Genomic DNA, 26,781 nt, shown 5'->3' on the forward strand with positions numbered 1-26,781 from the left:
CACGCATTCGACTTCGAAGACGAAACGTAAAAGGCTTATCTCCTCGCATTTAACTCCTCCCGTTTCTGGAACATTAAACCTCTCATCCTCTCGGAAATATTCGAATATCTCATTGGTGTTACTTGAGGAAGATTATTTAGATTGTGCTTTAACGAATCCGGCCTCCATAGTGTGTTCAAAAGGATTATTGAATTTCTAAAAAATAAAAATATCAGCGCGCTCAAAATGTCCCTAGCGAAAACAAGGGATCTTCGGCGGAAGGCTGCCCATTAGTCCCCTGTGACGTAAGCTCGTGACGTTTCAGAAGAGCGCACTTTTGCGCGTGGATTTTTAAAAATTCATTAAAAATCAATCACGGTGTTTTAAAATTCGGCGATGGTGAATTTTTTAGTTTTGAGGGTCAATTAACAATATCCAATAGCCAAAATATGAACATTTAATAGGTTGCAACTTCCCTATTTAATGATGTTAATAAATATATAAGAAATTTTATTTGTTTGCCTCTTAACAAGGTACAGTAAACATCAAAAATGCGAAAAACTCGTTTACCATGGCCGATGTAAGGAAATCAAGATCTTCAAAACAAATAAAAATATAAAAACAGCATGTAAAATAATTTTATTTTAAGTAAAGTTATTTTAGAATTGGATTTTGAAACTCAACACAAATTAATACTAAATATATATTGCATAATCAAAGTAAAATTTAAGATTTTCCTGAAAACCAGCTACCAATCACAAGTGTCCCTCTCCTGTCCCCCCTCTGACGGTTTCAAGCAAAAACACCTCACGCAGCAAGCAAAAAGATAAGATGGGGGAAGGTGGAAGAGGCTCCCGTGTAGATGCGTACACATTTGCGGTTAAAAAATATTGTGAAAAGGCTGCCTTTTTATAAATTTTTGTGAAGGGGCTGCTTTTACGACGCGGAATTTTGTGAATGGGGTCGCTTTTGCGATGGGGAATTTTGTGAATGGGGCTGCTTCTGTGGCGCGGAATTTTGTGAATGGGGCCGCTTTTGCCATGCGGAATTTTGTGAAGGGGCCGCAAAGCGGCCCCAATTTGGCGCTGGATCGACCCCTGACCTGGAAGCCATAATATTCAAAAATTCAACAAAAAAAGGCTAATTTACCAGTTTTGAAGGTAATACGTATTTAAGTAATAATTTATCTTTATGTTATCTTTTTCCTTGCATTGGAACCCAAAATTTGTTTCTTAAAACTTCCTAATATACGATTTCAGAATCAAAAGAACTTGCAGCTGCCTCATTTAATCATGAAATTTCAAAACTTTTAACAGGCTGTAAGGCCTAAACCATTTGAGATTCAATATTAATATTTTTTTATACTTTCTTAAATACACAAAAAAAAAGTAAAGTTTCAATAAAATTCGAGACTGTGGGTGCTAAGCCATATTTTTTGATTGACTTTTGCATTTTTTCTAAAATAAAGTAAAGAAATAAAAATATTATTGAAATGATGATTAAAATAAGTAGATATAAGGTGGAATATAGTAAAAAACCGCCCAACATTAAAAATAATTGAAATACTTGCAGGATGCAAAAAGATTGAAATCTCAAACAATGCATGCAACTTTCGGTGCAGCGCATGTTTGACGTCGTTGGCAAAATTCCAAAACATACGTTTCTGGCAGCTATCACGGAGGATGAAGATTCGAGAAGAAAAAATAGAAGGAATAAGAAATCAAGGAACGAAAATTTTAAAAAATCGTAATTTCTTCCCGATTTTTGAGAAAAATAAGGCCTGAAAGAGGAAAAAAAAAAAGGAGGAATGATTTTAAAAGCCAACAGAAAAAGCCGGAAAAATCTCATCCCTGTAAATTGTCAAGGCCCATTAAGTGTCAGTGCCATCCAGTTTGGGCCATGCACGGAGTGAACGGCTTCACACAGTGAGTGAAGCGAATAGGGCCGAGCAAAGGTACTCACCTAGCTCCTCTCCGCAGTGCGAGCACCTCTTCCTCCCGCTGACGGACAGCACATGCTCCTGCTGCCGGGAGGGCTTGGCGGGCGGCGTGGGGGGCAGCACGTTCCTCCGGGAGAAGACCAGGGGCTTGTCCGAGCTCACCGCCGGGGGGTACTTCTGGACCCCGCGGGCACTGCAGACGTCATCTTCCGCGAGATGGGTCCGAGGGTCGGACTGAAGGGCGGCGGCACGCAGGCGCTCCCTCTGCTCTGCGATGCGCCGCATCTCCGCCTCCTGGATGAGCCAGTGGTTCTGGTTGTACCTGATTTCAGTCAAAGCGTCCGGGTTCTGCTTCCTCACGGAAGGGACCTGGGGGAGAGACATGGCACGCGGGTCAGTCGGATCTGCACATTCAGATTTCATGAGACAACGCTTAAATGGCAAATGATACAATGCTTGCGATCAACGAGCTCGACCGGTTGGTCGATCACTTGACAGCTAATGATGTCAGCTCATGCTAAAGCATTGGAGCTGACGTCATTATTTGTTATGGGATAAATCGACCGGTAAGCTACTGGCAATGCCTCCTAAATGCTAAATGCCTATCACATTTGTCTCAAAAAGTGATCCTCAGCTGGTACACCTTCAATACTACCCGGCGGCAATACAAGGATAACGTTGCTATGGAGGTGGGTTCTAACAATTCAAATCCCATCGTTAATTGGTTAATTCCAAAATTTGAATTTAGAAAACAACCGATTACCTAACTCTGCTATTAATTTCTAATACCTTCAACCTTCGATAGATGGCAGTAGCAAGAGTACTTATATGTAAGTTATACACTGAAGAGCCAAAACATTATGACCACCCCTACGTTTTGCAATGAACTCGCCTGGATGACGTGGAAGGCACATGATTAGGTAGAAGTGGTATTTAATTGCTGCTGTAGATTCTGAAGAATCATTCTTTCACTTACTTCTGTGTGTGATGGGAAAGGCTGCAGATCTAAGCGACTTTGATAGGGGGCAGATTGTAATGGCTCGAAGGCTTGGAACAAGTATTTCAGAAACCGCGCGACTCGTGGGTTAAGCACAGTTGCACTGGCTTCGGTGGGAAAAAGATGCATTAAATTGCTGCAAAAACTGATTGTTCAAAATTGTTAACAATCGGCTATTTCTAGTTGAAAGCACAGCATGTCTATTCGATGCTTTGCATCACATGTAATAAATTAGCTACATAATTGCTGCAGCGTTTTGCTGCAGCAATTATGTAGCAATCTTTCAGCACCCAATTTTAATTTATGATACATCTTTTTGTCTTCAATTAGCATACAATACAAAACATACTGAGCAAAAACACAAAGCTACTTTTAGTATAAACATGCTGTTTTTCTATTGCATTGATCTGCATATCGTAGAACACATGATAAAGAAAAGCAACATCCACAAATCACAATGCACTGGTAATTATTTTTGGCTCTTTTAGCTACCAAAGTAAAGCAGATTAAAAAGAAAGATTTGATGTGAGCACGGTAAAATTTGGAAAAACTTGCCAAGTATCCCATGATACCACAACTTTCAATATTTTTATGCCAAAATCTAAAAAATTTTTAAAATCAGAAAGGTTGTTGTTTTGAGCCTTCGGGATTTGTATCCCTTTCGAAATCTTCGTGTTTGTATAACATTAGTCATTTCTGCACACTTGGTTATCATTGTTTTCATTCAATTTTTTGAGTTTGTATTTTTTGTTAACATTAAGCAAAAGATTGAATTCAATTCAATACAATGTACAAACCTTTTGCTGTCCCCAGGCGTCATTCTGTGGTGATTTTATGCGAGACGAGACAGGCCTCATGGGTCCGTTCATGAGAAGACAGTCTGCATCTCCTGAAATAGCAAATAATGCCCAATAAGTAAAGAGGCCAAAACTAATGCACTTAATAATATCGCTTTTAAAATCTGGTTGATGACATTGAAGAAAGGAAAATTCAAACTCTAAAATTTTACTCACAATGAAAATTTTCATTGCAACTCATTTGGCTAAAAGCATTCATGTTGTTTTTCTCAAATAAAGTAGCATGGTTATAGCCCGCTATCTAATATTCTCTTTAAACGCTAAAAAGTCATTTCACTTTAAATTTTGAACAATATCAATCATTACGTTCTTAATAAGTAATTGTACTTTATTTCTAAAGCCAAACTATTATATTTTTAAATGGGCCAGATTATTTTGAATTATTTTTTTGTTCAATTATAAAATAAATTTTAAAGAGGAATAAAATAAAATGTACACAATGTATAAGTCCTACTTAAAATACCAAATTCTTAAACATATAACTACTAGAAAAAATAATTGTTGCACTGAGCATGAATACAAAAGTTCAATTACCCAAGCACATTTTGGGAATTCTGGCAGATGCAATTGCCTCCAACTGATATTAATTCAAAAAAAAAAAAAAAAAAATCAAAAGAAAACCCACACACTGACACACATATATATGCTTTTATATATGTATATCTCCATCTATGTGCTTAAACCTAAATTAATTACACAGATAATGTTCCTTTCACTGAAAAAAAAAAAAAAAAAAACTACAGGCTAGCTTGTTGTGATAATACTTTTCCAAGATCATTTAAAACTAACAAAATCTCTTTACCAAAACTAACTTTGAATAAATGCCAGTTGTAAAACATCTATTACCCAAAGACTTTCAACGTCAAGAGAGTCACCCAATTTTTATCTGCCAACTTTTAACTACATCTCTGTTGCACGGTTTGGTTAAACATGACACAGTTGGAAAAAGCACATCAAAGAGGAGGGAGAAGTTGGAGCCCTGATGCAAGTGGGGGGGGGGGGATGAGAAACACAACATCAATCTTACCCAATGACTATTTCTGCACCGGTCACTCCTAGCTCCATGGCCACTCTGACTAGTGAAGGTCACATTCCCTTCTCTGGGGTAATTAGTGGGGTTATAAGGTTGAATGGGGTAGGGCGGGAGCTTAAGGGTTTCGGGGAATATCTGCCACTACGTCGGGTCCTTCAAACAGTAGCTCAAACCATCACACACTAGATGTAAATTTTTGCCAAGATATTATGTACTACAAAAGCGAATCACACTCAATTCAAACCATGACCAAAGAGCGAGTGAAATAAAATGACTTTGCACTCAAAAACCAAAACAATAGGTAAAAACATTTGAATTTTCAGGTTAAAAATGAGAAAACATCACACTTTTTAATTTAAAATATGACAATGAACAATCAATTTTGAAAAAACAATTTTTTGGTGATTGTCAATCAACGTTGATTATTCATTCCAGAAAATTTCATGGATCAAAAAATCACTCTTTGAACACTAAAAGTCACAAAACTGCAACTGTCAAAATAATCACCGCCCTGAGTATAAAGCATCAGCTATACTTCATTAAATAAGACTGAATAAAAATAATGATAATTCGATCGAACAACCACGTTAAAAGTGAACAAATTTTCTGTTGTATTGAAATTTAATCACATAAAATATCACTTAAAGTTTTATTCATTCATGCAGTTGAAATTCATTTTTTTTTCTTTTTCTTTCATAACAGTAACTAATGTTGCAACCGTTGTGACTAAAATAATCATAGCACAAAGTTTGAAACAAAACACAATAACAATTTAGCAACATTGTAAAAAAAAAAAAAAAAAAAAAGCTTACAAAGGTATTAAAAGTAGAAAATTTTTCTATCACTTTGAAATTTTAAGATTTAAAAATACCATTTAAAAACTATACTCATTTCATGGGGTTTAAATTCAGTTTTTTCTCTACTTTATAAAATAACTTATTTTCTTGCTATTAGCAACGATCTAGTTTAATGTTGAACAGGTGCAGTTTTGACTACTAAAAAACAAAAATAAAAACCAAATAAAATATAGTATCATGCCAAATGTAGACTGGAAAGTCTTCTGTAACTACAGATTTCTTGTGTTTCAAAAGTACAATACCCTAAATGTAAAACTATACCAGTTTTCCATTAGGAAATTTCATTTATCGTTAAAAAATGCTTAAATTTCTCCCCACAAAGCTTGTTACATAATTTAATTGATGTTAGAAAAAGGAAAACCTGCAAACTATGAGAATGCCAAGAATATGTTATGGAAAAAAGTGGTTACATTCTAAAAACCTTTTGATATAAATATAACATTCCATCTCTTAGCTGAAACATCAAACCTAAAAAAATATCAAAAGTAGAATTTCAATATAGATTTTCAAATGAAAACGATTACAAAAAAAAAAGGATTTGATCGCATGCAAGGAAACTTCTTTTAAAAAACTATGCTAAAGAACTAGACTATATTTACATCACTCAAGACAAGAAATAAATAATGAAAATTGAAAGAAATAGAAAAGCAAAGATTTTTCCCCCTCTAACTAAAACTTTTAATGAATGTTGCTGCTACAAGATATGAAATAGATTTAAGAATTTAAATTAAAGAGCTATCAGTTGTATTTTTAAAGAAGTTCTTTTAAAACAAAGTTGGGGACTTGCAAAAAATTAACTTTATATGGAAGTAATAAATGACTTAGTAAAAAGTCATTTTATGACTTAAGAACTAATGGTCTTCAAAGACACTTCCTCTTGTGATTTTTTTTTTTTTTTTAATTTTAAAAACATGAAAGAGCAAAAAAAAAAAAAAAAAAAATTCATACCTAAATAAAACAAAATAGTAATAATAACAAAAAGCAACATGTGTTGAACTTAATCTTCTTTTATTCATTTTAATTGTATAGTTTAAATTATAACATTTAAATAGTATGTTTGCTAAAAAACATATGCCTACTTAGACAGGGTTGCCACAAAAGATCAAGAATGAAATTCCCTGACATTTCCAGGTTTTCTGGACACTTTTAGAAAAAATTCCAGGTTAATAATTGCCGACTTACATTACTAAATACGAATATAGCGCATTTTTAATGTAAGTAAACCTACTTTATGAACCAAGTTATGCTTGAAAAATTATCAATGATTGTAATCTATATTTGGGTTATGTTAAGGCAAGCTTAAAATTTAATTACATTGATTTCAAAAGAACTGAAATCTCAAACACACCAAGCAATTTTTGGCAAAGCCCCAGTTTCAATGTTGGCATGTTTCCCGAAAAGGTTTTAACCTATAAAAGCAAAAATTTTGAGACTTTATATTTTTATAAACATTATTCATTTCATGGGGAAAAATGCAGAAATGAAGTCCTTTAAGATACTAATAAGGCCACAGATGCATTGCGGGAAATACTAGTAATTTCTAGCTAATTATGGCTAGGATTTTTTTTTTTTTTTTTTGATAAGAAGCAAAATAAAATGCAAAGATATAAATCAGAACTTTATGATTTTCATATGGATATTTCTTTTTTTTTTGTAACCTTATTACATTCAGTCCTCAAAAATGGGCTTGAATTTTCTTTCTCTTGCCTATGAGGAAAATTCACATATCTGGAATGCAACATTTTCCGTGCTTCAGCATTTTTGCCCGAAGGCACAGAAGTTCACCTATCAGATGGAAAAATTGGGAAGGAATTCCCTGACATTTCCAGAAATTTCAATAATTTGAGATTTTTCCTAAAATTTCCCCCACCATTTTAGGTGATTTTCATTTTCCCTAACAAATCAAGGTTTTCCATGTTTTCCAGGTGTGTGGCAACCCTGTTAGACCTTTGAGCAATTCAGATAAGTTTTGAAATTAAAATAATTCTAAGGAAAATAATAATAATGATAATAATGTAAATAAAAAAACAGAAACAAATTAATTTTCAACTATATTTGCAAAAAGGATGGCGTTTACAACTTTAAAATGAGAAAAATCACTTCATTTTAGAAAATACCTGAATACAGACATCTCTTTTGTTGTCATTTAACATTTACTGGCAGAGACCGTTAAAATATTACTTGAAGTAAAAATTCAAACGGAAGTAAATCTAGATAAAGAATGCACTTAAAGGAATAAATGGCATACTAAAAGTAAATCAATCATGTTAACATACCAGGTTAACCAAAAACTTAATAAGATTTAACTAAAATTAGAAATTAAATTATTTACAATGCTTTATTTTTTCATTAAATTTTGATGCTACTCCATTGTGGCAAAGTGTAATAACTATGTTCCCTTGTAAGTGCTGAATGAAAATGTTGCAAGAGGCAATTTTGCAATGCTTTTCCTTTGCAATTAACATTTTAATTACTAATACAGCCTTTTTCGAATCATGGGACACAAACTGAAGGTAGTATGAAATTGAACTAATAAGATACTTTATAAGAATCATTAAGTAACCTAATAATGGAAATATAAGTAATTAAAAAAAAACACTTGTTGCCAAATTTAAACTGGTTATGACTAGTTTCTACAACTTGCATGGCAAAAAGCTAGTTTCTGCCAGCAGAAAGCCAACTCTGATTCTAAACTCATGCTTCGAAAAAATTAATTGAAACCCAGTTTAAGAAGAACAAAACATGTAAGTGACTGACCAGTTTGCAAAGCTATAACTACAGTGGAATCTGTCTGAATATTCTCTAATATTAACATCCTGATATACGGAACATATTTTGATGGTAAATTAATATTTTCACCTTGAAGTGACAGTAGGATACCTTAGTGTTTCCCCAAGAGCAAAAAAGAGGCAGGATGCTTCTAGATGAAAGGGCCATGGGCGGATTTATGGGGGGGCAGAGGGGGGCAATGCCTCCCCAGTTTTGGGAGGACTTTATGTAGTAACAACACATTTTCCAAAATTAAAAAAAAAATGATTTTTTCTTTTTTGAATAGTTCAGAAGGGCATGGGTGGATTTATAGGAGGGGGGGGGGGGCTTAGGGGGCAATGCCTCCAGCTTTGGGATATCTTTATATAGTAACAACACATCTTCCAGAATCTTAAAACAAAAAAATCATGACTTTTTCTTTTTTGTATAGTTCAATGAAAATGAAGAGAAAAGCGAATGTCCTTTTCTGATGGAAGAAAAGAAGAAGAAAAAAAAAGAACATTAAACACATATAGTACAGCTGTCACTGGAGTAGATTAATTGACCTTTTGAGAAATTCTAAAAAACATGGTTTTTTTTCCCTTCTCTCTCTCTCTTTTTTCTAAGAGAAAAATCGCAACTGAATAAATTTCAGTTATCTGAGTATTCTTATTAAATGAATCTTTTTACTTAGAGGGTGAGTACAATTTTACTTACTTTATAAATACTGTTTAAAAAGTAAGGTAAGTCATAATCATCTAAGTCTAAGTGAGTCCGTCCTTGTCATTATTGAAATCCAAATAATTTAGTCATCAAAAGTTTTGGAAAAATTTACTGAAATTTTATATTGAAATCTATAAAAACTTAACAAAGATTGGTAAAATCGTAAAAATCTTTTAACTGTAAAAACTGATGCATTTTCGTAAAAATTACAAAAAAATCAAGAAAAAATTTGCAGGTAAGAGTGAATTACAAACAGGGCCGAATTTGCCTATAAGATAAACAAGCTATTGCCTAGGGCCCCTGCTTTGAAGTGGGTCCCTAACTCCTAAAAAAATTCATGATTCGTTCCTTAAAAAATGGAAATGGCTTGAAAAAACTAATTTCATATTTAAGTGCTTGAAAACCTTGAATATTTGGAAACGTGTGGCTACAAACCTTAAATTTTAAAATTCCTAACAAATGGTAGAGGGGAAGGAATGCCAAAATATGTCTAATTCAGCTCCTTGCCACATCCTGTATTAAAAATGTAAAAATCATGGTTCTCACATTTGTAACATATTATTTGAAATTTTTGTGACTCACATGTTTCATATCTTGCTATTTATTCCACTGTTGCCAGATTGGGGGAAATTTCCCCATTTTGGGGAAATCTAGTGCTCTCTGGGGAAATTTTGGGGAAATGGGTTTTGAGGGGAATTCTTTGGGCAAAAATTTTTTCCTTGGGGAAAACCTGGGGGAAAAATATTTTTTTCGTATTTAAATTTGCGTCTTGACATCTGGTAGTTATATTGTTTGTATCAAACAGCGTTGGTTTAGCTTTGCTCAACTTTATGGAATTCGCATTTCGCATTATGTGGAACATTATGCTACGGAATTCCCATTAATGTTCTGCGTGAGTAACTAGTTTGATACGTGAAACAAGCAGAAATAAGTGTGATGAAGAATGTTCTTAGATAAATATATACAAAAATCATAGTTTAAATGTACATACAGAAGCAGAGTAAGTAAATGCGAGTAGAAAGAAAATATTTGGTTATTTCTTATCTTTCAGTCTGGCGATTGTATTTATGACTAGTGGCACCTGCAGGGCTTTGCCTGCAGTAGAAAATTAAAAGGTATTTTGGTCCCCTGTATATTTACAAATAATGCATGATGAATTTCTCGCCAATTGGTTTGCCCACGTCACGGTTCCACATTATGATAACTTGATAATTTAGTCGTTCATCTTATGAAATTTTGCTCGGGAAAATGTTTGTAAAATTGGAATAGAAAAAGAACAAAATCGAATTTTCGAAAAACTGCTTAAAGGTGCACACTAATTCTTTGCCAAATTTCATGAAAATCGGTCGGACGATCTAGGTGCTATGCGCGTCACAGAGATCCTGACAGAGAGAGAGAGAGAGATCTGGACAGAGAGCCTTTCAGCTTTATTATTAGTAAAAATTAAAAAAAAGATAAAAGATTAAAAAGACAAAAAAAAAGCGAAAATGGGAAGAAAAAAAAGTTGGGGAATTTTATAAGAAAATTTGGCTATTTGGGGGAAAAAAAATTTTTTTCAAGAGACAAAAATATCAGAGGAAGTCTACTCATTTTATGAAAATATTAGTGGAAAAATAATTTTTGAATTTGGGGAATTTTGATAGAAAACATCGCTTTTTGGGGAAAAGTTGGAAGGGAATTGGGGAAATCTGGATTTGACCATCTGGCAACACTGATTTATTCAATCCCGAATACAGTATTTTGGAAATTCTTTTGTATTGATTGCTTTTATCTTACTTCTTCTGCATATTGTCTATTTGTTCAGCACGGAAAAAAATACACACTACTTCTATTTCTTTTCGTTTTCTTCCATTTGCAACTGAAGAAAAGTTGTTGTCATGAGAAATCTATGATTTTTTTCCTTTTAAATTTAAAATAGCTATTTCTCACAAAGTTAGAACAGGACTGTAAAAATTTATTATCAAGTACTGAAATATCAGAGACTGGAAAGTACAAATGAAGTGCGTTAAATAATTTTAATTGTTCTAGAGTCCTTGAAAATAATTAGATAAGTCTTTAAAAATCCTAAGCAAAGTGGGCTCCAATTACTTCTACTGCATATTGTTAATCTGTTTAGCCAGGAAAAAAAAAAGGTATACTATTTCTATTCCTTTTCGTTTTCTGCACTACTTATAATTAAAAAAAAGGTTGTTGTAATGAGAAATCTATATTTATTTTTTCTTTCAAACTTAAAATGGCTATTTCTTACAAAGTTTGAACAATACTGTACAACTGTATAATATAGTTATCAATTTCTATGTTTATCCAATTAACCTTTATAAGGCTTCAAAATGCAGAATTTTATATCCGTTTTACAAAATTTCCTCCGGGGGAAAATCCCCCGGCCCCCTAAAATTGGAGATCTTCTATTTCCCACTTAAAAGGGAGCCCTGCGTCACTCTCTTGATACCAGCTCCCTCTCTTAAGGTCAATTCAAAAAGGACAGCATGAAAACACATTAATGAAAACGACACACAAAAAAGTAAAGCATGAACTTATGCATCACAGGAAACAGACAAAAACATGGGAGTGGAGGGGGGTGCAATAAAAATGTTGCTAAATAAAAATCCTGCTCCCCCAGGAACTCAGTCCTAAATCCGTCTATGGAAAGGGCATTTTAATTCTATAATAAAAGGGCGATTCTTGATAGAAATTTTGTAGTACAATGCTCAAAAATATTAGGGGAGCAAAGAGTTTTAACTTAACTACACATCCATGTCCTTTTCAATGTTCCAAAGAACTAAAGCTCTCATGCACTTCCTGTATTACATTTTGTTATATGTGAACTCTCCATTTTATGCCCATGTAACTCTGTCGCTCGGCAGTCTCTTCGCATTTTTTTTTGCTCCCCTACTTTTTTTGAGCAGTGTAGAAAAAGTATTTCTCAATAGTAATTATTTTTTTTATAGTTACAATTGTAATTATTTTTTAAATAACTACTAAGAATATTTTTAATGTTTAGTGCAGAAGTTTTATGTTAAAAACATAGAAAATTCAGGTATATATTCAAACTAAATTATAAGGGAAACCAGGGAAATAAGTTTCATGGTCAAAAAAACAAACAAACTTGTATCTATGACAAGTTTTGTCAAAACTTCAAAGGGGCAAAAAGAGAACATTGATAAATGCAAAAATAAGGGGGGGAGGGCAGAGCGCAGTGCCCTCTTAAAAAAGCCTGGGGGAAACACTAGATGTCTTACTGTTGTTCAGAAGCGATGATATGCATTATTCCATCTCCCTCTTAAATTAACACCCCTATAATCTAAAAACTTTTGCTCGGTCCCACGAGTGTTCAGTTTAGAGAAAGTCGACTCTACAAAAGAAAAAAAAAGAGCAAAAAAAAAAATCTTTCTAGCTGCACGGAAGATGTCAGTCATGCACTTTTGATACACAAGAGGCCAGGTATCCCAGTGACAGTGGAATGATGACAGTTAGTACTAGAGCGAGGTTAAGCAATTTTCTAGTTAGAGTACCATGGGATTTTTGGTTTCTCAGGAGCTCTTCCTGTTCTGCCAGTTTGCGCCGATGCTCCTCTTTCTCCCTCTGGAGAGCCTCCTGCTCTTGCCTGAGCCTCTCGCGTTCCTTGCGGATAGCCTCCTGAAACAGATGGCAGCAAAAAACAAGTCAGGAATATGATTTTATGATTATTTTGAAATTTAAAAATGTATATAAGAATTAATAGTGAGTCATTTTATCAATAAATAAATTATTATCTTTTAGACATATAAATAAAAAGAGAATGTACAATGATTTAAGATATCTTTAAGCAAGCTAAGTTAACTTTGCACCACTTCATATTTTTTGGTATGGTACAACTTTGTTCATCCGGACTAGTATTCTACCATTTAATTTTATTCTTTTGGTCTAAAATTGTACAATTTTTATTAAAATACTCTCTTTCATGTCTTATTTTTCACATGATGCAAAGTGGCAGAATAATTTTGAACGAGATGAAAAATTCATTTTGTATGCATAACTCTCAGATTTGAATGAGTGAATCAAATACTTAAATAAATAGGATCTTAACCCTACTACTTCAGGAATATTGATTCACAACACTGTTTATTAAACAAAAAAATAGAAAATTATGCTCTCAAAAAGGAAAATCCATTCATTTTAACACTCATAATGTTATTGCCAAGATAAATTTCTACTCAACTATATTGGTAGTTGAGTAGAAAACTAAATCGGCAATAACATTAGTACATAGTATCAACTATGAGCTTCACTGTTTGCATCTAAAATTTTGCAGATTTCAATCACGTGCATATTTTAGGTTGGTTGTTAACTGATTAATTATAAGTTACATAGTTTTATAAGATAATAAAGTTAGTTTGTATTACAGAAAGAACTTATTAATCCTCTTCTATTTTAATAGTTTTTCACAATGTTATATTGCCGACAAAAAGAGAACTAAAATAGAAATTTTAAAATGATTTCTGTGCTGTCCTTTAATTTTTAGATCATAAAGATTTATTTCACTTTTAAAGTTATAATATTTAATATTTATAAAAACCAACTTAAAATAGAAATTTTTAAATTATTTCTGAGAAATCTTTTAAGTTTTAGATCATATAGATTCATTAAAATTTACACTATTAGTTTTGAGTTAAATCATGTTTTTTCAAATCATTTGGCTAAAAATTGATTTAAAATTTACCCTATAAATCAATGATTTTTAGAACATACAACCCGACTTTATGCACTAATAAATATGACTTGGATCTATCACATCTTGAAATTTGTCAATAGAGTATAGTATATTGCGAATGTGCTGCAAAACATCAGGAGGCCCATTGGCAATACCAGATTTAATGTTTCATTAGCATCTGATTTCTGACTTCGAACAAATAGGCCTGCAAAGGGTGATACCTTATGTCACATACCAACGGAAACCATCCGTCTGTTAAGGCAAATGATATTTGGTTATATGGTTGACAGAAATGCAGAGACTCATTGGTGGCCAGATCTTATGATCTTATATTGTTGCCATGAGATATCTTTTCTCAGGAATTTTATTATGTCCAAGATTTGTTGATAAACCATAAGAGATTCTTAAACTGAAAGCATAAATTTAAAGTGTTACTGCTGCAATGGAATGACTTTCTTGGAAAAAGCCTTTTCAAGTTTAAGTAAAGATAGGTCCACTCCACACAGTTGCGGCAGTCATTGGTGTTCAATAATTTATCTGAAACGACCTAACGTAAACACACCAGTACTGGCCACTTCAAGGTTTGTATTTGAAAAAATAGGATTCCAGGTCTCCCAAGGGATTCATAAGTGCATCAAACGTCTAGGAGGTATGCACATTTGAATCCATTGGAAAACCTGGAATCCTAATTTTTCAAATATAAACCTTGAAGTGGCCACTACTGAAGCACTGCCGGTGTGTATACCTTACTTTTTCAACTACAAAATAAACCGAACTTTTAATTATTCATGCTAATTAACTACTTAACAGTTTTGCCTGAACCCAGTTCAGTACAAGTCCAGCAAAAACTGTTGAATTTTACAAATTAAATTTGACATTTCCAATGGGCCACCTGTCACACTAACACAACAACATAGCATCGATTCAAATTCACCTTCTTTTTCAAAGGCTTCGGGGGAGGGATCGGCTTGGGCGGCTTGATCGTCTGAGCCTCTCCTTCGGTTTTCTCGCCAGGGGGCGCTATCGGCACGTTATCGGACAGAACGGAATTCCCATCACCACCACCGGGGGAAGCACTAGAGTTCGACTCGAGAGGATCAGAAGAGAGAGAAGGAGCGGGAGAAGGGAAATGTGTCACAGCAGAGAGCAGAGGTGCAGAGAGATCAGCCACAGAAGGAGATTCCTGCGAAGAAAAATCAACTTTTGCCAACTCGTCCAAGGAAATTTTGAGGAGAGATCTTTTAGGGAACTAGACATTGAACAAAAAAAAGTCAACCCAAAGAAGCATGCCGTTTTCGCAGAGGGAGAAACAAACAGTTTAAGGATTAATCCCAGTAACATGCAAGATTTCCCAATGTGTATAAATCAGGAAGATTTAATGGTAAAAACAGCATTAATTGTGTGTGTGTGTAACTTTTTCATACCTAATGGAAGAAGACATGCATAATATTCTAGGCAGTTACAATTTGGCATTTGATGATGATGAAACAGCAATAAAAAGAAGAAATAGTGTAAATGCTGAATCACAGGGAAATGTTTATACAATTTTCAAACATTTTAGTTAACTTATTTGAAAGAGAAAAATTATTTTTCATTAAAATAATTATATATAAGAGCACAGTTTACTAACATTACTGTATCATTAGATGTTATTTTGAGATATAGGCAATCATTAGGGATACATTGAAAGTGTGGATAGGCAATCGTTAGGATTACATTGAAAGTGTAACAAATATTAAATATGTATGAAAGCTTCCACTTAAAAAGTAAATGAAGTGAATAAGTAATTTAAAAAAATGCAATCCTTGAGTATTGAGAAGTTGAGTGGATTAGAACATACCTCTTGTCTCTTGATGTACTCTGCACGCTCTAGTATAAGTTGTTTTTCCTTAGTGAACAGGTGGTCTTCTTCCAAACGTTTCCTTTCTTCTTGTAGGTCAAGAATGCGATCTTCCTCGCAATTCGTCTGCCTCGAGTCGTTGGGGAGCATGCTGGGTAATTCTGAAAAGACATTACCTGACTTTAGGTCATTCAGCAATTTTTTAATGCTTAAAAAACTACGTGATGAGGTTAATTTTCACAAGAAAAGATACAGTGTAAAATTTCTAGACTTTTTTGAAACACCATGGTCACACAAACACTCAAGAGAATTTTCCTATTTAAGAAACAGATAAAGATACTCAAAACAACTAAAAAAAATCAGCAATGACTCTGAAAAAAATCCATATGCTTTGCAGTTGATTGCACCTTTTCAAGATACTTTGGGCATTCTCCTAAGACTAGAGTAAAGCTCTAGATGAACTGCCACCAGTCGCCAACGGGCGATCATTTCATTAAAATGGCTACCAAAGAATAAAGTTCTAGTCTCCATGAGCGACGACCATGTGTTTCTTTGTTGAAAATAATATCGTGTTACAACATGTTTCCAATCTTATCCCATCTTACCCCTGTCATCCAGCATATCAGTCGACAGCACCTAGCCAGTGTACTGTTTGACCATTGATTACATGGAAAGGCTAATATCCGGTTCGTAGGTGGAAATGGACCTATCTATTAGTTTATAGGGGTGTTAGTTGATTTGCTACAGATGTGGTTTTTTGCATCTCTATTATTTAGCTTTAGTTTTGTAAAAATGAAAATTTGCTCACAGCAACATTTTTTTAATCTAAAGTGTATTTGATCTATTTTCTTACGGCAAAAATTAATTGATTTATTTATTCACAACAAAGTTTTGAGCTTACCATTTAGCTTTAATGTTCCTGAACCAAATGAAAATATTTTCTTTTTTATTTGTTGTTTCCATGGTAACTATTTTTGTTTTCCCATATTTTATTTCTGAGAATGCAATAAATGAATAAGGCACTAGTGACATTATAAAACGCGTGCATCAAAATCCCATCGTTATTTTCCCTTCTCCCGTGCTAGATTCATTCAGATGGAATAGTCTTTACTTGGCAGACTGCCAAATTACATCCGCGGTCAAACAGTAATTCAGAAAAAATGTAAGTAGAGAGATTTCATTTGAGCATTTGTGCAGAAGCATAATCTTTTTATTTGTTGTTAATATTACCATCAGTGAATAGGTTATTTACTTTCTGTACTGGCGCAGAGTCTTAGCGTATTTAGTTTTTGAAAGAATGGCTACCAAAAGTGCATTAGTGGCTACCAACATTTGTGACTTTGGTAGCCAGTAACTACAATTCAGAATTTCTAGTCCAGTACTTACCTACATAGATACATGCAAACAATATTAGAAAATCTGGACAACCACATTTTTTTTTTCAAAATTTTGAAAGCACATATATATTCAAAGTTTTACATGACAAAATCAAAAATAGGGAGCAATTTGGAAAACTTAAATAAAGTTTCAGCCAAACAGGATTAAGTACACTTCACTAATACTTAACTCATTTGAGAAAAAGAATCAGGCAATTTTTTTTAAATTAAAAAATGATAAAGGAGTATGTTTCAAAAACATCATGTTACGAAAGTATTGTAAACAATAAGGCCATCTCAAAGGTGGTAATGCTCAAACAGGAAATCCCAGTTGCAAAATCAGAAGAAAAATGAGACAAATGGATTTTTAAAGCTTCAAATTCCAACTCCTTTATTATAAAATCCGACTCTGATTCCCTGACTCTGCAAACCTGGATCCTGGGGCCTTAACTCAGCGCTGCCAACTCTAATTTAAGAAACTGGAAGCTAAGGTGTTTGGTACAACATGATATCTAACTCTCATTCAGTTGCCTTTTGTGTTTTCTATTACACAACATGTGAATCTGAGATATATATTCTTACAGAAATTTCTCACAAGATGCTTTGTGCCAGAAGAAAAAGTATAAAATACATTTTTTTTGCCTCTATGCAGCCTGTTGAGGCCATATTACCAACAAAACAGTACAAGCAAATGAAAATATTCACCAGAATGGATGCCATAAAGCAGTCTCCGCCTCTCTTCAGACTCCAGTGTCTCGATGATTTCCCGCTCTTTCTGCATTATCTCTTTCTCTTCGAGCGTGAGTCTTTCGACGGTGGCGTTTTCCAGCTTCTTCCTGCTCTCCCTGTCCAATTCCATTTCAGCCTTGAGAATCTCTTCTAGAGCGAGAGGGGGTGGCACTGAAGATTCATCTGCATGGAATAATCACAAATGCTTTAATTTCTTCAAAAACTGACATAAGTACTTTTAGATGAAAAAACTTAAGTTTCACTTAAGTCGCATTAAGGTTGATATGAATAAATAAAGCATTAGACTATCGAAAAGAATAGGCTCCTCCTCAGAAACATACATATCGAGAATAACACTCATGCATTAATCTGGTTCCAGTAATTTCTTATCTAAGTAAATAATTAGTGAAATGCATCAATCAAATTTACTATCTTATCTCAGTTCTCGTGCTTACTTTCAGATACCGGGTCTGATCCAAATATTTTCAGGAGATACAATGAAAAGATTTTCAGCATAAGGTGTTACTAATAATATAGGCATTTAATTTTAATAGGTAGAGCTATTTTGCTTCTTTATTGCAAAAATAGCATTTACAAAATACTGGTTAAGGGGCTGTCCACAAATGAAGTCGCACTTTGAAGAGGGTTCATGAAATTGTAGCAAAAGGAGCAATAAGAAGCATGACCTCATGCATTTTTTAAAAATGAAAATGTTTATGAAACATAACGTGACATGTAACAAAAAGGGGTAGAGGGTAGTGCAGTATTACACTTTATGATAAAGGGGGAGGGGGTCACAAATGTTGAAAAAAAGCATAAAATCATTTATGGACCCCCTCTTATAGAAAATTTAGTCTTAAGTACAAAAAGGATTATTTAGTACTGGACAAAAAAAAAGGGTTGGGATAAAATGGATGATTTTATACCAGAGTGAACCAACCATCAACCATATTATTTATTTTTTAATCAGGAAGAAGATTCAAAGTTAGATTAATGTAGAAAAATAGACATAAAACAAAATTGTATTTTATAAAACTAGAAAGGCAGTACTACCAAGTAATATTTGACATGTTTATATTTAATTAAAGACAGAAAGCAACATTTGCAGCATATTTACATGTTAAAGTTCGACTTTATAAAATCACATAATTCGCTCTGGCATAAGGCTATCTAAATGTTCATAGGTAACAAAAATACACTGAATTAAAGTGTTGTAAACAATTTTTTCTTCTATGAAATCTTTTTCCATCCAAGTTTTAAAATGCAAATGCAGGTTAGTTTTTGTTCAAAACAGATGAAGCACTGAAAGTTAAGGGAACAGTGAATAGAGATCACTGTATTCATTTGAACGATGTTCACTGCCCAGACGTCCCTATCCCCAAAATTGCTACTTCTTCGATACTGTACACCATGTACTTGAAAAATGAAATATTATTTAATGTCAGACAGTAAGAACTGGGATTCTAGCCCTGTACTATTCACCACTAAGGCATAATTTATTGGAATTTCTTTAGAGGAATTAAGAAATTTATTTGCATATTATTGGATAAGACAACCAAAAGATTTTGTCCCTAGAGTTGTTTAACATGGAGGCAGGCATTGATAATATGAGTGAAATAAGATTTCTATGCAGCAGTTTCGTTTTACATTAAGCTATTGTTCGATTTCAACCTGTGTTTGAGATTTGTTCCACTAGTTTTGAATTTTTGGGCATGAAATGTTTTGGAGATGAAATGGAGAGAGAAATTTAATTTATAAAAGAGCTGCACAAAGAAATATTTGAATCTGAGAAGCAAAAGGAAAGAAAACATATATATATATATATATATATATATATATATATATATATATATATATATATATATGTATATATATATATATATATATATATATATATATATATATATATATATATATCAGGGGCGGCAAACAGGGGGGTCAAGAGGGGGCGGTTGCACCCCCAAATTTTTTGAGCAGAATGATAGAAAATGGGTGAATTTAATTTATGTAAGTCGGAAATCAATGTTCATTAAAGGAAATCTCGCTGGATCTCAGCAACTATTTGATGAAACTCGACACATTCTCAGACTAGAAAAAGTGTTTTTTGTTATTTGGATGATTACTTAGAAATTCATGAAGTATTTTTGGCTTTTTCAGAACAAAGAAAACTGATAGAGAACCATGGTTAATTTTAACTAAGGAAGACATTGCCTCATATAGGCTAAATATTTCACACTTGTGTGCCCAATGTAACGATGGTATATCCAATATGAGAGGCTCATGAAAAGTGGTGTGGCAGCATGGTTTTCACAAGAAAATTCCTTGATATTTTACATTCACTTTTACGCTCATTTTTTAAGTGTAAATTTATTTAATGAGTGTTCATCGCTTTCTTCTGTTAGAAACACGTTTCAGCTGCTCAATACATTATAATGCTTTTATAGGAACTTCTTAAAAATGCATGTGATTATTGAATAAAAAAAGACATATCAACCAAATACCTTTTATGGGGCTCTATAATTATGCAATCGCCGATTAACACAAGATAATAATCTTCAAGAGTTGAAACGATAAAAACATTTCTCTATAACTTCAAAGCAGTGTTTTGACGACTGGAAGAATTATTGCAAAACAATTCTTTCAATGGAGAAAAAGCTCATGCCCTTTAGCATGTATGACTTCGTTTAAATTTTTATCCAATTTGTTTGCATTAGGAAAAGGTTTTTGAAAAATGCTTTACTCTATCAAAATCTATATCTTCAATCCGCTACTCGACTATTCAAACCACAGTTCAATCTACAATTGATCTGTGCACTGTACTACCACAGTTAAATCTACAATTGAAACTGAAAATAGTTTTTTTATAGATGTATATTTGTATAATCAATCGTGAAATTTTTCAAAAAAAATCTTCCTCCGAGCCAAGTTAAAAGAGGCACAAAAAAAAAAAAAAGTGACAAAAATTTACATGATGATGTGAAGTCAAATATTGATTTTTGAAAATTTTGTATGAAGTAATAGATTCAGTTTCGAATGAAATTGACACAAGATTTGATGATAATTATTTTTCTGTATGGTTGGCCGGGATTATGGTTATTTGGATTGGATTTTGAAAACGAAAAATAAAATGTTTCAACTGTGAGTAAAATTTTTAGCATGAGGCAAGAAAAATTACAACAATATACCGACAGAATGGTTTTCACATCCAGAGACTGCAGTTTCGTCTTTGTTATGGACTCATAAGTCTGGATTAGTGAATAACAGAGTTGGAGGCAGATGATATCTCATTGAAGCTGAGAGTGCCGGCATGACTAGATTATTCAATGATGAAAAGTTTAAGCTCCTCACAGTTTTTGAAATAGCCTGGGTGATTTTGAAGAGCAAGATATAAAAAGTGTTTTCATACCTAGCTTTGTGTTACTTCAATTATTTTTTAACTATTACAATCAGCTCAGCTAGTAGAGAAAGATTTTTTTTTTATGTCTCAGGAGGTTAGAGAAATATTTTCAAAGCACAAAGGGAGAAAAAAAAAACCTTTTCCATTTAGCTGAACTGGCAAAACAGCACGACATTGGGCACTGATAGATTGGTAACACGATTCCATGCACTTCCGAATTCCGAAAATCATGCATTATAACTTTTCCAAAAGGTATAAAAACTTTAGTAGTGAAATGTTTTGTATGATAACTTTTAAGTCAATGAATCAAAATTTTAATTGTTTCTAAACACTAATTTTATTCATACTAAAACGATTTTATGACAACTTCTTGTTAGCTAATGTGTGTTTGGTTTCGCTTTGGAGTTATACATATTTAAGAAACTCGATCCCCCAAATGAAATGGTGAAATGCCGCCCCTGATATATATATATATATATATATATATATATATATATATATATATATATATATATAAATGATAATAAAAAATAAATATTTCAACTCATTTGCTTTTTTCACACAGAATCAAATAATAATTTGAGAAAATATTCAAAGAAAAAGGTGTATTCTATAAATCATATAAATGAATTTAAAAAAAATATTTTAAAAACTTGTAATAATCAGCACACTAAAACAAAGTTATTTGCAACATATTTACGTCTATCAGCTAGCAATTTAACACTTATCAATCAATTTATGATATGTGGTATAGTGGTTGAAATATTCAATACAAGAAAATAAACCTCCAATATGATGAACTAAAGAAAGTTACTATTACAATCTTCAACGTAGAGCAATTTAGAACAAATATTTTTTTACATACCACATACAATATTTTCATCGGTGTTTTCAATTCCCAAGAAATTTGAGCGCCTTTTATGAATTTCTTTCTTGATTCTTTTTGTTGAGTTGACTCTCTTCAGGGAATTAGGCTGGAAAAAAAAGTAAAGGACAATGTAACAAATAATTAGGAAATAACATTGGGGTAAGAGAACAATGAACAAATCTTAGTCTGAAATGTACTCATATTATAAAAAATCTGAAACATCTATCATAGATGCCAATGCAAAAGATTTTTGAATAGCACAAAAAATACCCCTTAAATAATCAAATTCATTAATTTTCTTCAATGTGCAGTTTATGGCAAACATTTTTCCCAATAAAGTTAGGGCAAAGTAAATCTAGTGTCAGATCAGGAGCGGAAGAAGATTCAAATTTTTCCCAAGGATAGTTGTTTAATCTGCTTAAAATAATACAACACAAAACAAATTCAAATTAAAAAATGTAAAATAAGGCCGAGATATCTTGGAAAAGATATTTTTGACCGAAATTATCTAACCTTTTTCATTAAAAACATATTTTGATTTTTTTTTACTGTACACCCCCTTTCCTTCCCCCAAGAATTGATGGTTGAGGCAATATTAATTTTTAAACTTTCATTTAAAAAATTTATAGCATGCATTTATAGTTAGTATGTACTTATAGTTGTTCAAAACAAAAAGGCTAAGTTCTGGATAAAGTGGTGTTACAAAGTATTTAAAATGTGTCCACAGGTCACTGAGGAAAATTTAATTTTCAGGTCCACTGTTCGTCTTTTCATGCTGTGACAAACAAACTGAACTAGCAACATACTTTGCGCACTTCTGAACAAATAAGTGTCATACACAATAGTTTCAATTGGAATATTGAGATGTAAACAAAAGAACAAGACCAAGTAAAAAAAGTGTCAGTTGGTTTAAGAACTTCCTCTTTTTCTGCGGAAATTCAGTATAAATAATTGAAAATTTTTAGGATATTTAGAACAATGTTCAAAGTATTGGGATTTAAAGGAGTTTTTAAAAATTAGGAATTTGGGGAAAATTAGGACAACTTTGGCCCTTGATAGGAGCATAGGAGTTTGAAATTTCATCGAAAATTTTAGGAATATTCTGTGAAAAACTGCAAGTTAACTCTCAGTATCAAATCTGTGAGAAAAACTTCTTTTATACAAGAGATAAATAAATAAATAATTATTTTAATGAATTAAAAAAAAAATCAACATTATAAAGCATTTTTTTGTGACTATTACAAAACTTCAGAAGCTCAAAAAACTTTTCTACAAAAACTAAGAGGTCTATTAGGATCACAAAAATACGCACATGATTCATTTTTGCAATAACATTAATTTCATTATTTATTTTATTATTTTATCAAATTGGCAGTCTGATGTCATAGTTTGAAATATTTATCACACACTAAAAAGGTGAAAAAAATACTTTAAAGTGAAATAAACTTCCATACTCACTTTTTGTATTTCATTAGAACTTATGGGAGGGGGAGGAGGTTTTTCTTTGGGAGGTTCAGCTAAACGGGGAGGAGCAGTTAGTAGATGTTCCACACTTTTTATTTGTTGAATCTAAGGAATTTGAAGCATTGCAAGATTAATAAAAATTACAGATCATATAAACAATAAAATTCAATAAATTATAAATGAAGACATCTGCAAATTTAAGATAAAATGAAAAAAATAACATTTTTGTCTATAAAATCAATTTTTTGAAGATCATTTAATGTTTATAAGAACACTTAAGGAGAAAATATTAAAGAGAGAATAATGTACTATCTAAGCAAAAAGAAAAAAAATTAAAATGACAAAACATAAAACAAAAATAAATTTTTATAGTGTATGAAAACCTTTTCTGAAAATATATTGCCTTTACTTAAAGATGTGAAAATACCTAAAACTACTATTGTTTGATACTAAAGGATTGTGATAAGAGTAATTGAAACTTAGTTCATGATGCCTTTTAAAATGAAAACAAAAATATTTTTTTAATAAATATTTATTCTTTTCAAAGACCTCCCTGAATTTGTACAGCAATGAACTAAATGTTCAATGAATTAAGAAACAATGTATTTGTGTTCAAGTTGAGACAGGGTTGGCCGAATTGGACCCAATTGGGTTGGACCCAATGGGTTTTTTTTTTTTTTTGAAAAAACCCACTTAAAAAAACCCATTATTTAACCCACTTTTGGGTTTTTTTAAATTTTCTGAGAAGTTTTTGAAAAAAAATAATTAATTTAAATACTTTCCCAATTTAAACTTCTTTTTTATTTGTTCTTCACCACCACAGACAATGAACATAAAAAATGAACTTTGAACTTTAATAGTATTTCTTAATTCTTAACGGCATTAAAAAAATACGTCAAAGATTTTAAATAAATGTATTTAACTTTTTTCTTTAACTGGTCAATAAATAACTCAAATTATATTGATCAAGTCCTGTCACGTCTGATTTTCTCAATATTTGTAGATTGTACAGAGGAAACTAATCTAGTTAAAAGGCTTTCACGTGAATTAGTTTCTGTTAACCAACACGTCACAAATCTCGAATAAACACAAGGTATATTTTTTAGAAATAATCAGATTTTTCAAACGGTCGACAGAAAACAGAACGGGTACAGTATTTTCATTATCTTATGAAAAGTTTAGTATTTCTTACTCTGTACACAGAAATAGAAAAACGGGCAACATAAAATTCAAAGAAATGTCTTGATTAAGCTGGAATTTCGTAAAAAGGGATTTAAACTACTTGAGGTTCTACAGTAGTTTTGCATAACAAAATGAAATACAATAAAGTAAAATGCAAAGAAAAAATGTAGTAATTAAAAACAAACAATAGATTTTATCACTTGAGAAGTAACTTTGCCTTAACTGTTGGTAATAATGAAAATTAAAAAACCTCAAACTTCACCATTCTTGGGTTTTTTCGTCTTTTATACTTCTCTTCAGAAAACGCTAAATTTTAACTAGTTTTCCAGCTTTTTTTACCCGAAGACACTTTTTACACTTTGTCCATATACTTACGCTACAATATGCTACAAGTACCCCACATTTTCCCTAAAAAAGACAAAAAAAAACCACATTTATTTTAAAAACCCAACTTTGGTTGGGTTTTTTTGGGTTTTATTTACAAAAAACCCTGGGTCTATGGGCTTTTTTGAAAAAACCTGGGTTTTTGCCAACCCTGAGTTGAGACAAAAGAGGTTTAGAGGCTCATGGTATGTCAAAGCCATAAACCTATTGACATACCATGAGCCTCTAAACCGTTGACATATCTATTTACATTGTGTTCAAATACGTTATGAAAAAAGCAGTAATGATTTCGATTCATTAATTACTTTTTAGGGAAATATTTAAAATATTACTTTCTTTCATTGCTCTTGAAACTAATTGGTAAATTGTATGCCCCACTAAGAGCCTTATTCCTGGCCAGTTGGTGATTTTCATTGACACCCAAACAATTTCAGAAATGTTTTGAACCCCAAATCTTCAGCATGACATCGCCTCAAAATTGTAGTCTGTATCTGCCCTGTGACCATGACACATCTGGGATAAATTACAAAGTCTAACAGTACATGAAATAATGTCTCAGAGACATCCAGGGTCGGATTTGGAAGTATGGAGGCCCGCCCCTAATCAGGGTTCGAAAAGATCATCATATTTTCGAAAATATTCGATATTTTGATATATATATACAGTCGGACCTCCATATATCGAAGTAGCAAATTGCTGGCAAAAAATTCGATATATAGAGATTTTTTCGATATATAGAAACAATTTTTCTATGTAATGAACATAGAAATTGGCTGGGATTTCGATATATAGAAAATTTCGATATGTGGAAGTTTAATATATGGAGGTTCGACTATATATATATCCGATATTTTCGATAAGCACTTTAATAGTAAATACATCCTGAAGTTACTGCTATTTATTTTTTATATTATTATTATTATTATTTATAGGGGAGAAAGAACGTAACATTTGCTAACCCGTAAAAGTTAGGATGTTTTGTAAAAATTTTATTGTGGGGGTCCCTTTGTTGTGGAGGCCCCAGGGCAGTAGCCCCACCTGCCCTCCCCTAAATCCGGCCCTGGAGACATCAAAGTCTCTCCCAGCATACCAAGGGATTAATTGATATAGAACCATACCTCAGCTGCAAGTTCTTTAGCACGTTCCTCTTCTTCCAGCTGCTCCAGAATCAACTTTTCCATTTCTTCGGCCACTTTCTCTACAGGAACAACCTCCTGTTTGGAGAGGAGGGGATTTCTTTCACCGCTGCCTATAGAATCTTCATTCCCTCTGCTTGGAAGTTCCTGATTAGAATTATTCGTGGGATGAGATTCGAAAATGATGTTGATTGATTCTTTGCCAATAGAGATTGATTCTTCAATATGTGTTGTTTGTTTTTGACTTGATGTCTGTAAAAAAATAATAGTACCACATGAGTTACAACTCTATGTAAAGAATTAGGACACTGCTATGAATCAGACTGATGTATAATTTAAATTAGGTGAAGTTATTCTTTAGCTACATTTTCTTTCAATACATTTCAAATTATATTTAATTAAACATCCACTGAGGGTCGTAAGCTGTTGACTCAAATAAAAGTAACAGGGCTCTTTTTAAGCGTAAGATGAGAGCTAAAAATCAACAAAATAATTAGAATCTTCCATTTAACTCTTCTCTAAAACAGCCTTCACCTAAATATTTTCTATTTTTCTGAATTCATTTGCGATAAAACTTTACTA

The 26,781-nt window shown here is 32.6% G+C and overlaps 1 protein-coding gene across 3 annotated transcripts in view; it reads right to left on the minus strand.

Annotated features, from left to right (window-relative positions):
• The window catches only part of LOC129216274 (LIM and calponin homology domains-containing protein 1-like), a gene marked incomplete at its 5' end in the record, with an annotated part of 40,656 nt that overhangs the window by 9,958 nt on the left and 3,917 nt on the right, over positions 1–26,781 (minus strand). For 2 of the 3 annotated variants that reach the window (XM_054850481.1, XM_054850479.1), the window contains 9 exon segments: positions 1,942–2,287; positions 3,713–3,804; positions 12,646–12,769; positions 14,758–15,006; positions 15,664–15,824; positions 17,745–17,951; positions 22,031–22,139; positions 23,492–23,602; positions 26,182–26,451. In XM_054850481.1, the coding sequence (XP_054706456.1) occupies positions 1,942–2,287; positions 3,713–3,804; positions 12,646–12,769; positions 14,758–15,006; positions 15,664–15,824; positions 17,745–17,951; positions 22,031–22,139; positions 23,492–23,602; positions 26,182–26,451 (1,669 nt within the window). 3 annotated transcript variants of the gene reach the window in all.

Source organism: Uloborus diversus, chromosome 2 (genome assembly GCF_026930045.1).
Source record: "Uloborus diversus isolate 005 chromosome 2, Udiv.v.3.1, whole genome shotgun sequence".
Taxonomy (NCBI): Eukaryota; Metazoa; Arthropoda; class Arachnida; order Araneae; family Uloboridae; genus Uloborus; species Uloborus diversus.